Source organism: Paralichthys olivaceus, chromosome 14 (assembly GCF_024713975.1).
Source record: "Paralichthys olivaceus isolate ysfri-2021 chromosome 14, ASM2471397v2, whole genome shotgun sequence".
Taxonomy (NCBI): Eukaryota; Metazoa; Chordata; class Actinopteri; order Pleuronectiformes; family Paralichthyidae; genus Paralichthys; species Paralichthys olivaceus.
In genome coordinates, this window is record NC_091106.1 from 24,542,501 (window position 1) to 24,558,839 (window position 16,339).

Sequence of the window (16,339 nt, forward strand, 5' to 3'; positions counted from 1 at the left end):
TGGAGCAGAGTAACAAGCTGATCCCACTCAGAGAGAAGGAGAAAACATTTCAGCTTCAGAAATGAACCGGGGGATGGGGGGGGTTTAATCACCCTCCCTCCCTCCCATCCTCCCTCCCTCTTCAAGATTAAGTGGAACATTATCCCACATGGACATAATTGCTTGTATGAACTAGTTTAAAAGGATTGGATTATATGAGGGCCGAGCTCATGTCCATTCACAGTGAGCGTGTCACACGTCAGTCCTGTTTAGTCTATATATACACATTATATATTCTATACACACATTATAATATACACATTATATATTCTATACACACATTATAATATACACATTATATATTCTATATACACATTATAATATACACATTATATATTATATACACATTATATATACACATTATAATATACACATTATATATTCTATACATGTCCTGTAACACTGGTATTAGTGGTTCACTGTGATAACAGAGAAGAGGAGGTCACCACAGGGTCACAACCATAAACTAAATAAAGATGGAGACATGACGGCTCCTCAAACTGAAGCCATATCACCTGGGTCTCCCCCTGGTGGCTGGCTGCAGTATAGCTCCTCCATGTTTGCAGATGGGACATGAACCAAACTATAAAAATAGACATTCAATAAAAACCACAACATGGCAGCGTCATATCTAGAGGAAGTGGACATGTGATTATCTTTACAAACAGTCACTGATGGTCTTTATATACAGTCAGTGATGTTGACAGACTGTCCTCTTCATCAGAACACGTCCTCATCTCTTGATAAGTTTATTAGATGACAGACGTTGTTTATCTCATCGTGTCCTTGTTGTTGATGAACAGTCATCTAGTTTCTCTTTATATAAACCTCAGAGCTGTGACTCTGATTTCCCCAACGAAAACGCCAATATAGAGGATTAGAGATGAGATGAGAGCAGAGACAAATGTCCTCCAGAGACTCAGCAGACAAACTGATGCTGATTTAACTTTGGAAAGACAATAAACATTCCATCTGCTGCGGCTGATTCACCTGCATCTATAGAAATACTGTGCTGTGTCTCCTTGTGAGTGAACTGTACCTCAACAAGTCAACATACTGAATATCTCAGATACAAACGCTGCCATCTTGTGGCGATGACGTCATTTAGAGTCTCTGCAGTAGTGATCGTGGAATGGAGCGGAGGCATTAAGGTCCCGCCCACACACATGCTTGACCAACCCTGAGTCAGTGTCAGCTGTCAATCATAACATCTCCGCCTGTTTTATATCTACAATAACTAATTAAACCAAACTGATCAGAAACACTTGAACAAACATCAGAGAGAGAAGAACGAGACATCTTTACAAACATTACTTTAACGTCTACTTTGACTTTTTAGTTTGGTCCATGTCCCATCTGCTAACATGGAGGAGGAGGGTTTAGGAGCTATACTGCAGCCAGCGCAGACACCGTTTATTCTCCACCAGTCTCCCGACAGGTAATGTCATCAGACCCCCCCCCTTTTACCGAACAACATTAAGACATGTTACCTTCGTCAGTTCCATCCATGATGGACACGCTGTCGTCTTTGGACTGAAAGGGAGACTGAAGAAACAACGCCCTCACCTGTTCACAAAGAGGAACAACACATGTTGAAAATAAAATACTAATTTATTAATTTAGTAAAGTTGCAATGGATCCAGATCGAGAGTCGTAAAGTGACACTAAACCATAAATCCGGTGCGTCGACACAGCTTTAATGTTACGCAGTAAAGTGTGTCACACACAACAGTGTCAAACCTCCGTCACTGCACTGAGACATTTGTGGAATTAGTCGACAATCATAAAACAATATTAAAATATTACAATAGATGAAAAATAATGTCTCTTAAATATTCCAATGAAAACCAAGACTGAAAAGGATTTAAGTTTGTGATTAAATATATCAACACTGAGCTGTTCTCAGGTCTGATCCATGTTTAAAGTATTTATACATAAGAACATGACAGAGATGAAGGAGCAGACACTTGAATCATTGTAAAAATGTTCTCTCTTCATGTTTTACATCAGTTTTATTTATTCTAGTTTCATGTGAAATGAGCGTCATTATAAATCTTCCTGTTTTTATATTCTGATATAATCAGATTTGATATTAGATTTGAATTTTAATCAGCTCTGTTTGTCTGGATCAGGTTCAGTCTGATAAAAAAGAGCAAAGCTTCAGATTAAATCACATTTTGGACGAACGCTCTCGTCCTGTTTTTACTCGTTACTTAAAAGATTTAATAGACTTTTCTTTTTTGGCTCCAACGTTGATGAGTATGATGATGAAGAGGATGAACAGGCGTTAACTTCCTGTGAGGATATTAGCTGAAGTATACAGAAAGAGATTATTGATCTGATCGGCTTATCAGGTCTTTGATTGTCTTTGTTTAACCATTACTTATTTTAAATGGTTTTCATTTTATATATCTACATTTTGTATATTTATTTTTTATTTTACTTCATTTCTATTCATTTTAATTAATTGTGTTTGATTGCGTCCAAATATTCACATGAACAAACGAAAAAATGTAACGTAAATGTGAAATGTAATGTTCCTAGTGCTGTTTAAATCATTTGGTTGTAGTGATCAGGTCGTCCCCTTACAGTGATCATTTTGTGTCTGTTCATGTGTAAAATAGTTTTTACAGTCTCTGTCAGTAATTCACTCTTCCTCCCTGAGTCTCCATCATTCATCACATCCGTCTCTCACCTTGTCCAGCAGGTGGTTGGCCTTCTCTCCAGGAAGTAGGCGGAGTCCGGCTGTGGCCTTCAGGACCAGGGGGGTGACGGTCCAGAGAGATTGGGGGACACTGGACTTGGCAATGTCCAACAGCTCCGTGATCCCTGAAGTGCACTGTGCACGAGGAGGAGGTGGAGAGCATGAGACACCACTGAGGCTGAGTATCAGTGATATTAAATAAGGAAGAAAACTAAATAACATGAAATCCTGGATGCCATGAACGCAGCACACACCTTCTCTGGATCGTCAGCGTACGCAGACAGGCCGGGTTTGATGGCTTTGAACAGCTCGTGGGCCAACGACCGAATTTCTGCAGATACATCACACACATCAAATATAATAACATAATAATAACATATCAAATCACGTGAGAAGAAGAAACTGAAGATTCTTGTTTTAAAAAATGTAAACATGTATTTATTGTTCATGGAACAGATTTAACTTTCATAATAAACACACGTGTTCAAGTCTCTACCTCCGTTTTCCATCTGAAACTTGAAGACATGGAGTCTTGTCCCTGTGCTCCCGGCGTCGAACATGATTCCATACCGGAAGTTGGGTCCAGCATCAGAGGCCGACAATGCGTCTCCGATCTGGTCCAAGGTGGACGGGTGGTGAGGAGGTAGTCTGAAGGCCTCAGACTCGGAGAAGTTGTGGTGACGCTTGACGAACATGAGGTAGACGAGCAGGCAGCCGATGAAGAGGAAAACTCCAGCAAGCTTTGATCTCTTCATCACAACTCATTCTGTGTGGACCTGGAAAAACATATTGACGGTAATATTAACATGAGACGCTGCAGCCTGAGAGGATTCATCACTTTCATTCATCATGCTCCTGACGTGTTCCTGACGTGTCCTGTATGTGAGGACAAATGTCAGAGTCAGTGTCTGTGGACATTCTCTGGATCTTCTCCTGCAGCCTCTAGTAAAACATCTGTAAAACATCAGAGTGAGTCCATGAGAGAAAACATCAGGAAAACATCTGGAACCTTCTCAGCGAGTGGACGTGTTGACGAGGTTTCTAACATGTGACGGACGTGAAACTAGAAGAACACAAATCTCTCAGGATGAAGAAGAGGTAATACACAACATACATATATTTACACGTTCTTCATGTGAAGACAAACTCCAGGAAATGTCTTCTAACACTCACATTCACAGGAGCCTCTTCTTCCGTCTCGTCTGAGGCTTCAGCTCCTGTCGACACATCATCAAACACAGTTGTTGTCAAACTTGATTTGTGGGTCACATGACAGGAACTAGTCAAACAATGCAGTCAGATGACCCCGCCCCTTAGTTATAGCTCTGACTTCACCTGAAGCTGACTAACCTGAAGCTGACTTCACCTGAAGCTGACTAACCTGAAGCTAACTTTACCTGAAGCTGACTAACCTGAAGCTGACTTCACCTGAAGCTGACTAACCTGAAGCTAACTTCACCTGAAGCTGACTAACCTGAAGCTGACTAACCTGAAGCTGACTTCACCTGAAGCTGACTAACCTGAAGCTAACTTCACCTGAAGCTGACTAACCTGAACCTAACTTTTCCTGAAGCTGACTAACCTGAAGCTAACTTCACCTGAAGCTGACTAACCTGAAGCTAACTTTACCTGAAGCTGACTAACCTGAAGCTAACTTCACCTGAAGCTGACTAACCTGAACCTAACTTTACCTGAAGCTGACTAACCTGAACCTAACTTTACCTGAAGCTGACTAACCTGAAGCTAACTTCACCTGAAGCTGACTAACCTGAAGCTAACTTTACCTGAAGCTGACTAACCTGAAGCTGACTTCACCTGAAGCTGACTAACCTGAAGCTGACTAACCTGAAGCTGACTTCACCTGAAGCTTACTAACCTGAAGCTAACTTCACCTGAAGCTTACTAACCTGAAGCTAACTTCACCTGAAGCTGACTAACCTGAAGCTAACTTCACCTGAATTCACCTGAAGCTAACTTCACCTGAATTCACCTGCAGCTGACTAACCTGAAGCTAACTTCACCTGAATTCACCTGAAGCTAACTTAACCTGAAGCTGACTAACCTGAAGCTAACTTTACCTGAAGCTGACTTCACCTGAAGCTGACTAACCTGAAGCTAACTTCACCTGAAGCTGACTAACCTGAAGCTAACTTCACCTGAAGCTGACTAACCTGAAGCTAACTTCACCTGAATTCACCTGCAGCTGACTAACCTGAAGCTAACTTCACCTGAATTCACCTGAAGCTAACTTAACCTGAAGCTGACTAACCTGAAGCTAACTTCACCTGAAGCTGACTAACCTGAAGCTAACTTCACCTGAAGCTGACTAACCTGAAGCTAACTTTACCTGAAGCTGACTAACCTGAAGCGGAGACATGCCAACAGCAGCATGACGTCATTATGTCAAATAACCATTAGATGCCAAGACACACTATACAGATAGATGCTAACAGTTAGCTGGTAAGCTTGTTAGCTGTTAGCATGAAGGAGCTACGTGTCGCGGGCCAAAGAGAAGTTTTAAATGAACAAACAATAAAATGTTCGTTAATGAACCGAACACAAACCGTCAGTTGTTCGTTAATGAACCGAACACAAACCGTCAGTTGTTCGTTAATGAACCGAACACAAACCGTCAGTTGCTCCTCTAACTCTTCATCTCCTCCACCGGCACTTTAGCGCAGTCTGATGACGTCACGTCGACGTGTCCGGAAATAAAAAAAACAGACAATCTTCTGCAGCTTCAAAACAAAGTGACGTTTAAAATATAATCATAATAATGATCTTTCTGTGAGTTGCTGCTTCCTGAGATGAAGATCTCCAGAGGATGAACCTGTGGAAATGACGTCACCACCAGGAACTGGGGTATGTGAATGGTCATGTGACGTGTTTTCAGGGGAGTTCAGATCTCACACAGGTGTCCACATACTTTTGTCTTCTGACCCTTCATCCTCCTCCTCTTCCTCTCACTGAACCTTCATCCTCCTCCTCTCACTGAACCTTCATCCTCTTCCTCTCACTGAACCTTCATCCTCCTCCTCTTCCTCTCACTGAACCTTCATCCTCCTCCTCTCACTGAACCTTCATCCTCTTCCTCTTCCTCTCACTGAACCTTCATCCTCCTCCTCTTCCTCTCACTGAACCTTCATCCTCCTCCTCTCACTGAACCTTCATCCTCCTCCTCTTCCTCTCACTGAACCTTCATCCTCTTCCTCTCACTGAACCTTCATCCTCCTCCTCTTCCTCTCACTGAACCTTCATCCTCCTCTTCTCACTGAACCTTCATCCTCCTCCTCCTCCTCTCACTGAACCTTCATCCTCTTCCTCCTCTTCTCACTGAACCTTCATCCTCCTCCTCTTCCTCTCACTGAACCTTCATCCTCCTCTTCTCACTGAACCTTCATCCTCCTCCTCCTCTCACTGAACCTTCATCCTCCTCTTCTCACTGAACCTTCATCCTCCTCCTCCTCCTCTCACTGAACCTTCATCCTCTTCCTCCTCTTCTCACTGAACCTTCATCCTCTTCCTCTCACTGAACCTTCATCCTCCTCCTCTTCCTCTCACTGAACCTTCATCCTCCTCTTCTCACTGAACCTTCATCCTCCTCCTCCTCCTCTCACTGAACCTTCATCCTCTTCCTCCTCTTCTCACTGAACCTTCATCCTCCTCTTCTCACTGAACCTTCATCCTCCTCCTCCTCTCACTGAACCTTCATCCTCCTCCTCCTCCTCACTCTGCTCCATATATGTGATTTCATCTCTAAGCCTTTAATAGCTGTTTATCAGTTAATGGTTCTCTAATCTTTCTGCTGCTTTTTATTTTCATCACTCTGATGGTCGACACAACAAAAGCAGAGCTGAGTGGATCCTAATCGTCTGCAGATTTACATACAAATGTCACTTACACACAATTACACACACTAATCCAACTAAGTTGTTAATCGACACACAAAGACACACACACAGTGTCGATACTGTTTCTATTATAACAAACATTTCACCCATATATTTTCTTAAATTGAATTTATTTCCTCTGCACGAGTCAGGTTTCTTCAAAGTGTTTGTGGTTGTTTGTCTCTGTGGTTAAAAACAGACGTGTTGAACACAGATCATACATGTGGTTAAAAACAGACGTGTTGAACACAGATCATACATGTGGTTAAAAAAACATACTTTTCCTTCGTGTCTCCACGGCGACACTAGCGTGGATCTCCGTCTATGTGGGTCATGTGATTATTAGAGAATCATTTGAAGGATTTGTGGGATATAATTCAACATGTTCGCATCATAATTGACAGAAGATTCCACTTTCATCCTGTAAGATGCAGCTTCAGTGTGGATTAGACATCTGGACTGAGCTGCCTTATTTTCTGAGTCTTATTAGGCTGCATCTGATTTAACCCTCATCATCATCATCATCATCATCATCATCATCTCGTCCAATCTGCTGCATCGGCCTCTCACAGATGTTCCAACAGGAAGTGATGCAGAACAAGAAAATCAATCATTCGGTGAACTTCATTCAAATGTAGAAACAAGATGAAATGATTTCTCGTTAATATGAGGTCAGATCTTAGTTATTCTTATTCTTGTTGTTATTAAACATTTCTCCAGTGATTAAAAGATGCATTTGAAAATGTTTTTATTGATGATCATTTATTTGATCAAATATTAATATTCAGTGTTTTTCTTTAAATATACAGCATATTACCTTTGCCACTAGGGGGCGTCTCTATCCGGTTCGTAACAATCACAGATAAATAAAGAAAGATGGACGATGGTGTCTCCATCACCGCCTGGTGGCTGGCAGAGGTATAGGTCATAAACTAAATGTTTTTTCTCTTTTTCATTCCACAATAAGAAAAAAAAGCTGTTGACACTTTTCTTTCACTTTTTTCACTTTTAAACCAGAATCAAGTTTATTTCCAAAAAGATTTTCAAATACAAAGAATTTTCTTCTAGTGAGTGGAGGAACAGAGGGAAAGATAAATAGCAGGTAATGCTAGCAGTAAAAGAACAATGCCATGAATTTAATATGTAAAAACATAAGTGTGTAGAATATGAGAAAATGTATGTCAGTGTTTCAATTTCATATGATGAAATCTAAACTTTGGCACAAGACACAAAAAGAAAAAACAGCAAAAGAGAAAGTAAAAAGTTTTAAATATTCAAAATCAGAAAAGAGAGAAAAGAATAAAAGCAGAATTCAACATGTTTTGATGTTTTATTCTCAGATGAACAGAAGGAAGATTGTGCTCCTGATGAGTAATTGGGGTCATGATGATATTTTATAAAACCATCAGTGCTTCTAAAAAACCAATAAAGGAGAGTGAAGGACAGCGTCCAATCCGCCGGCCACTGGTCTATTTTTGGAGGAAAAAAGGAAAAGAAATGATGATTAATGTTATTGGATTATTTACATTGCCCTCAACATGATTGAGCTTCAGAAATGAAATTAAAATGTGTGTTGAATAGGATTTTCCAGGAAAGTCCTGTAAAAACCACGACAGTAATAAGGAATGACTAATTCTCCTAAAGTCGATTAAACATCCGCAGTGAAACACACTGAGGCCACAGAACAAATAAGATGAGGATTAGACGAGCGGCTCCGTGAAGAGGCAGATTAAAGCGTTTTTATCTATTATTTTTATTATTATCCAGCGTGTTCTTGTTGTGAAGGATTAACTCAACTGGTTAGTTCACAAAACAAACCATTAGCCACAGAAATGAAGGATTATTTTCATTTTAACAAACAAACATCGCTTCACGTTCAGATTTAAAATTATCAGGGAGAAGAACTGATTATTCAAATTTCACCTGGAAATGACATAACATACATCCACTCTCTCTCTCTCTCTCTCTCTCTCTCTCTCTCTCTATATATATATATATATATATATATTTGTATACACACATGTATATATACAGTACCTGTGTGTATATGTATATATACACACAGGTACTATATATAAAATATGTAAGTATACGTATATATTCAGTGTCATGTATAAATGAATGTAAATAGATGTGTAAATATAGAGATGTATACATACACATGATATGAATGAATGTATTGATGTATGCATTTATGTATAAGTATATGAATATATATAAATGTATCAAGATATTCATGTCTGAAGTGAAGGATTCAGGTATTTGTAGACGCTCTCTTCATTTTTCAATCTATTTTCAACAAACCCTTCAGATTAGCTTCAGAGTCCGAGTGCATCAAATAAAGAAAATTGCATTAAATGATCCCATTCAAATTATTATATTTGCTGCACTGCAACATTACATCATGGAACTAAGTGGTTTCACTGATCCCTCAGGGCTCATCTGCAGAGGAGCGGCCTGCAAAGGAAAACAGGATTGTTTTAATGCAGCTGCATCCAAATGAGAAACTACGGCCGAGGACAGCGAGGACGAGGACAACGAGGACAACGAGGACGACGAGGACAACGAGGACAGCGAGGACGAGGACAACGAGGACGACAATGAGGACGAGGGGGAGGGCCATGATGAAGGTGAGGACGAAGGATGAGCGAGACTGAGGATGAGGACAACTTTTTACCTGCTTCCACTCTTTGCTAAGCTAGGCTAATAGTTTCCAACTGCTTCCAGTCTTTGTGCTAAGCTAGGCTAATAGTTTCCAACTGCTTCCAATCTTTGTGCTAAGCTAGGCTAATAGTTTCCAACTGCTTCCAGTCTTTGTGCTAAGCTAGGCTAATAGTTTCCAACTGCTTCCAGTCTTTGTGCTAAGCTAGGCTAAAACTAGCTTGAACCTTTGTATTTAAGGTAAACCTGAGACACACACACACAGACACACACACACAGACACACACACACACAGACAGACAGACACACACACACACACACACACACACACACACACACACACACACACACAGACAGACAGACACACACACACACACACACACACACACACACTGACACACACAGACACTCAGACAGACACACTTAGAGTACTTGTTAGAGTACTTGTTACTTGTTAGAGTACTTGTTAGAGTACTTGTTAGTTTACTTGTTAGAGTACTTGTTAGAGTACTTGTTAGATTACTTGTTAGAGTACTTGTTACTTGTTAGAGTACTTGTTACTTGTTAGAGTACTTGTTACTTGTTAGAGTACTTGTTAGTTTACTTGTTAGAGTACTTGTTAGTTTACTTGTTAGTTTACTTGTTAGAGTACTAGTTAGATTACTTGTTAGAGTACTTGTTAGAGTACTTGTTAGATTACTTGTTAGAGTACTTGTTAGATTACTTGTTAGATTACTTGTTAGTTTACTTGTTAGAGTACTTGTTAGAGTACTTGTTAGATTACTTGTTAGAGTACTTGTTACTTGTTAGAGTACTTGTTACTTGTTAGAGTACTTGTTACTTGTTAGAGTACTTGTTAGATTACTTTTTAGAGTACTTGTTAGATTACTTGTTAGTTTACTTGTTAGAGTACTTGTGAGAGTACTTGTTAGATTACTTGTTAGAGTACTTGTTACTTGTTAGAGTACTTGTTAGCGTACTTGTTAGAGTACTTGTTAGATTACTTTTTAGAGTACTTGTTAGATTACTTGTTAGTTTACTTGTTAGATTACTTGTTAGAGTACTTGTTAGAGTACTTGTTAGAGTACTTGTTAGATTACTTGTTAGTTTACTTGTTAGAGTACTTGTTAGAGTACTTGTTAGAGTACTTGTTAGTTTACTTGTTAGATTACTTGTTAGATTACTTGTTAGAGTACTTGTTAGAGTACTTGTTAGTTTACTTGTTAGAGTACTTGTTAGTTTACTTGTTAGAGTACTTGTTAGATTACTTGTTAGAGTACTTGTTAGATTACTTGTTACTTGTTAGAGTACTTGTTAGAGTACTTGTTAGAGTACTTGTTAGTTTACTTGTTAGAGTACTTGTTAGTTTACTTGTTAGAGTACTTGTTAGAGTACTTGTTAGATTACTTGTTAGATTACTTGTTAGAGTACTTGTTAGAGTACTTGTTAGATTACTTGTTAGAGTACTTGTTAGATTACTTGTTAGTTTACTTGTTAGATTACTTGTTAGATTACTTGTTAGAGTACTTGTTAGATTACTTGTTAGAGTACTTGTTAGTTTACTTGTTAGAGTACTTGTTAGTTTACTTGTTAGAGTACTTGTTACTTGTTAGAGTACTTGTTAGAGTACTTGTTAGAGTACTTGTTAGATTACTTGTTAGAGTACTTGTTACTTGTTAGAGTACTTGTCAGATTACTTGTCAGATTACTTGTTAGAGTACTTGTTAGATTACTTGTTAGATTACTTGTTAGTTTACTTGTTAGAGTACTTGTTAGAGTACTTGTTGTTAGAGTAATTGTTAGAGTACTTGTTAGAGTACTTGTTAGAGTACTTGTTACTTGTTAGAGTACTTGTTAGTTTACTTGTTAGAGTACTTGTTAGAGTACTTGTTGTTAGAGTACTTGTTACTTGTTAGATTACTTGTTAGATTACTTGTTACTTGTTAGTTTACTTGTTAGATTACTTGTTAGATTACTTGTTAGAGTACTTGTTACTTGTTAGAGTACTTGTTAGAGTACTTGTTACTTGTTAGAGTACTTGTTAGTTTACTTGTTAGAGTACTTGTTAGAGTACTTGTTAGATTACTTGTTAGATTACTTGTTAGAGTACTTGTTAGAGTACTTGTTAGATTACTTGTTAGAGTACTTGTTAGATTACTTGTTAGAGTACTTGTTACTTGTTAGAGTACTTGTTAGAGTACTTGTTAGAGTACTTGTTAGAGTACTTGTTAGAGTACTTGTTAGAGTACATATTGTTTTACCGCCTCCTGACCTTTAATATCTCAGCAGTGAAAATTTAAACCCTTCAGTCAATCTGCTGCTTCTCGATTAAAGTGACTTTAAAGCTGATTCAACACAAACTTAATCAAATCAAAGCTCAACTTTTGACATCATTTAATATCAGCCGCAGGTCAAAGGTCACACACACACACTCACACACACACACACACACACACACTCAAGAAAAAAAAGACAAACAGACACCTTGCAGACCTTCAGTGACAGGAAGTGACTCCACTCACCAAAATAAAATTATTAAACATCAAACGTCGGATTTGTTTCTTGTGTTATTTTCAGCCTCTGATGTTCGGAGCTTCATTTCCTGAGAACCTGTTAATTGTATTGTTTTTCACTCACATTACATGATTACTGCAACGACTCAAATCACTTAATGCACCATTATTGAGGCCAGGCACTCGCTGCGCTCCTTTAGCCAAATGACTGTTGATATTTGCTTTTAATTTAAGCAATCCACTACAAGACTCATTAACATGCTGCTAGATTAACTGCTTCAAGCTGCGGTTATCCTGCTCTTAATGCCCAGATAATCCCTGCTAACTTGGATTGGAGGCTACAATGAGATAAGCAGCGAATATGAAGAGATGAAGGAGAAACTGTCTGATCTGAGCTCAGTACCTCCATGATTGTTTTTCTCTTTCTGCTGCAATTTGCTTAATTTGTGTGTTGGTGACAGTGACTGTGATCCCACCCACCCACACACACACACACACACACACACACACACACACACAGATCGATGGGTCGTTGATCACTTTCGTTCAATCACATTCGAGGAAACACTCGAGTGTCGAGTAAATCCGAGATCTTTTTTTTTCTCTCGCGTGTAAACAAGAAGACAAAGTGTTTTTCTAACGAGGAACAAGTTTAATCTCAAACATCAGCTTCTCAGCTAACACTATGCTATGCTAACCTTAATCCTTAATTCACTGTGGCTCAGCTTCTGTTCAGTTTTTAATTCTTATTAACAAGAATCAAATTTAAATCCCTTATATTAGAGAGAAGAAATCAGTCAGTCAAACTGTGTCACTCGATGAGTTACATTCAGATTAATGCTGCCGTCAAATGTTTCCATCATCTTCACCACAGATCGGAAATAAACGTCAAAGACTGGAAATGCAGATAGTTTTCAGTAAACGTCATGTTCATGTTTTTATATATATATATATTTAGTGATCTCTGCTGCTGCATGCTGGGAAAACAGGAAGAACAAGAAAGTGCAGATAAACCTTCATCTGAGATGAACAGATTCTCCAAACTGAGGCATCAGTAACACACATACACACACACACACACTCACACACACATGCACACACACACACACACACATCTCTGTCTGTGAGCTCTCACTCGTCAGGAGGATTTCAGTAACGAGCTGCACCTTCAGATTAACAGATTAACACACACACTAACCCTGCTGACTGATGAAGATGATGAAGATGATGAAAGGCTCTCCCTTGGTTTTTGAATTTTGAACAGAAACTTCTGATTCATTAACATTTTCTTCTTCAGTTTTAATGAAATCAACTTTATTTGTTCAGTGACAAACATGATGAGTCATGTGTTTTGCAAGTTTTCCTCCTCCTCTCCGTCACCAGCTCCTCTCTACACATCCACTTTGCTCCTGTGAGCGGGCGGCGGCAGCTGAAGGTCAGGATCAGTGAGAGGGAAAGGGGGGGGCTTCAGGGTCAGGGTCAAAGGCCGAAGGTTTCGGGAAAGTGTCCTCATCTGTCACAAGAAACTGTGAATGTGACGAGAAAGTTAAACGCACAGTTACTGAAGGTCCGCCCTGCAGGACGTCACTTATTAAAGTAAATTAAGAAAACAAAGTCCCTCTCTGACGTCTCATCGACAATAAGGTCAAGCTGTTAAATTAGCATAATGCATGTAGCTTACGGAGTGAAGCGGCACGCGCTGGCATCATGTGTCGATGGCGGCGTCACGCCTGATGGCCCAGTGGCGGCAGGTTGAGGAAACGGACCAGACACCGTCTCTGTACAGTATTACATTTTTTTAATCATTAGCCATTAGTGCTAATGGCAGCAGACAGACTGTAGCTTTCTCTGGTTGTTTGTCTGGCGTGCACGGCTTCGTGCACTTTCAGATTACTGGATGTAAATGAGGTGGGGGTGTGAGGGGGGGTGTAAGAGTATATGGTCCAGACTTCCAGACACAGACTCTAATTTAAAAAGTTTAATCCACCAGTTGTTTACATCAGTGAATTAGGTTAATCTATCTCCAACATTTGCATAAATGTGCATTTATGAATAATTAGTGGGCCACGGGGGGGGGGGGGGGGGGGGGCTGTGGAGGGTGGGAGGGGCGCGGACGCGTGGCCAGACTATTGTTGCCGTTGAGGGCGGTAAACAATAGAGCAGAGAAAACAATGAACAACAAAAACCCCGGGGAGCTGCGAGCGTCTGCCGCCTGAATTACTGCTATCGCTTACAGGCGCTGGGCCCGCTGCAGCTCGTTTATTCTCCTCGTTACCGCTGCTGCTTAAATTGGTGTCATTAACCCAGAGTGACCTCACACAGCGGAAACTAATTCAATCTGAGTCCACGACCACAACGCTCTGACTCAGACTCTTGTTATAAAAACATCTTTATGTTTAATAACATTAATAGGAAGTGATGTCACACAGCTACTGCTAACAGCATCACAATATGAAATACACAGAAAAAAATTAAATGAAGTATAAAAAGTCTTGTATCATATGTATTTATATGTGTATATATATGTATATATACACATATATACATATATATACATATATACTCATATGTGTATATATATGTATATTTATACATATATATTTTCTTTATTGTCCAGGATGTTGTGTTTTTTTATATAAACATATGGATTTTATATATATATATATATATTTATATAGAAATGCAGAAAAAGTTTACTGACTGATTTTTCTGCTCATTTTCGTTGTTCCCTGAAGACTAGAGACGAAAGTAAAAGTGAACTTTCACATCTCACACTAAAATAAAATAGAATAAAATAAACTTGATAAAAGATCGTATCTCTTCATGTATAATAATCTTATTTTTCGTGTAAAGCACTTTTCCGTATCCAGCTCTGGGGACATTTTTCCACGTCGACGTCTAAAATCATTTGATCAGTATTCAGATTTGTTTTGCATCGTACAGGTTCCATTACACTGCCCCCTGTGGTTGAGGCAGTCATGGCAGCTCAGCTGTAATTTCGTTAATGGCCGATGCTTCAAACAGACGCAGGGGTCGTGAGGTGGCGTCCATGTGCACGTGAACTTTAAATGTGAGTATAGGGGGCTGACTCTGGACTCACATAGCGCGTTCACACTTGATGGTGGGCGTGACCGACGCTTGGTGCTGGTGCGGTCGTCATGACAACAGTACTCACAGTTTCATGCCAACATACCATGCTAAGTGTCGATGCTAAAGCAAAGAAAACAGGAAATTAGATCCCCAACACGAAGCACGCACACCAGCTGACTCCGCCTTTTTCACAGTAGCATGATCTGATTGGCTGTTGACTCTGCTGCCGGATGAGTTGTTCACAATGCGACCAACGGAACCACATGAGGACCTGTGATGATGTTGTTGAGACACATTTCAAACAGACCATCTTATTCCCTGATGAGTCTTTACGGAGCTCCGCCCCCTCTTTTCACAGAGGGGCCCCTGAATGTGGGGCCCCACCCCTGAACGCCAAAATAATCGATGAAGCCATCAAGAAAAGTGAAGTGACTCAGTGTCCGTGAACGCAGCATCAACACAATGTGTTTCCTATTGTTTACTTACCAGAGAACAACAAACAGTCGTCATGACAACCAACACCAACAGAACATTTTCACTTTGTGAGCAGAAGAATGTGATGATGAAGATGATGATGATTACTGTCCTTCATCACGCACACTGACAGAAATAAAACGATGAAGATGATGAAGATCAACTGCTTGAGGATCAAAGGAACAAAAGACTTTAATCTGAAGATTATTCAAACGCACATAATCAATCAGTCTTCATATCCTGGTAATCCACACATGAACATACGTTTCTAACACACACACACACACACACACACACACGCACACACACACACACACTTTAATCCAACCACCTTCTTTTAAGCTTTAACTCGAGTCAAAGCGATGTTCTGATTTTGTGAAAACCTTTATAATCTATAACAAATGAAACTGCGTCATCCTTTTATTATGACTGTGTGCGTGTGTGTTGTATTTTTATATTTACAGATAATTCATGCGCAGCCGTTTGTAACATTTAATAAACTTGTATCATTAATAATCAAATATGACAAATTATTAAATCTATAATCACACTACTCACTAAAATGATAATAAACCATTGTGTGTAACCTTTTTGTACGAAACGTGTTTATTATATTAAAATAGAAAAACTCATTTGAACAGATTGAGTTTTCCTTTTTCTTTTACAGTAAGTCACAGCAATGAATCAATATTGTGATGAAGATATATGTATATTATGAACACATCTGTTTAGATTTTATATCTCATTGTATTTTATATTTTTTGTCGACTTCCTGTCTGATGCAGTAATGAGAGAATTTCTCCTGATCAATAAGTTCATTTAATTTTATTTTAAATTTGAATGTAAAGATGAAATGAGGTTTGATGAAGTCGGTGGAAACATCAGTTCATAAAACAGCAGATAAAATATAATTCAACATTAATTCAAAACTTTCATCTGAAGCTTGTTTCAGAGGATCATACATGTTG

The 16,339-nt window shown here is 39.2% G+C and overlaps 1 protein-coding gene and 1 long non-coding RNA gene across 10 annotated transcripts in view; one reads left to right on the forward strand and one right to left on the reverse strand.

Annotated features, from left to right (window-relative positions):
- Positions 1–3,238, forward strand: part of LOC138413606 (uncharacterized) — a 7,283-nt gene extending 4,045 nt beyond the window's left edge. The window contains exons 3-4 of the long non-coding RNA XR_011245992.1: positions 1,379–1,477; positions 2,744–3,238. This is a non-coding gene — a long non-coding RNA (uncharacterized lncRNA). The remainder of the gene's footprint in view (positions 1–1,378; positions 1,478–2,743) is intronic.
- entpd6 (ectonucleoside triphosphate diphosphohydrolase 6) overlaps positions 1–5,623 on the reverse strand; it is an 11,273-nt gene extending 5,650 nt beyond the window's left edge. For 2 of the 9 annotated variants that reach the window (XM_069538083.1, XM_069538075.1), the window contains exons 1-6: positions 5,308–5,432; positions 3,917–3,960; positions 3,240–3,519; positions 2,998–3,074; positions 2,735–2,878; positions 1,530–1,605 (exon numbers count right to left, since the gene is read on the reverse strand). In XM_069538083.1, coding sequence (XP_069394184.1) covers positions 1,530–1,605; positions 2,735–2,878; positions 2,998–3,074; positions 3,240–3,498 — 556 coding nt within the window. In that variant the 5' untranslated portion in view covers positions 3,499–3,519; positions 3,917–3,960; positions 5,308–5,432. Of the gene's footprint in view, positions 1–1,529; positions 1,606–2,734; positions 2,879–2,997; positions 3,075–3,239; positions 3,520–3,916; positions 4,667–4,852 lie in introns of all 9 variants that reach the window. The other 7 variants (XM_069538074.1, XM_069538082.1, XM_069538076.1 and 4 more) reach the window with 7 other exon arrangements.
- Between the last annotated feature and the right edge of the window lie 10,716 nt (positions 5,624–16,339).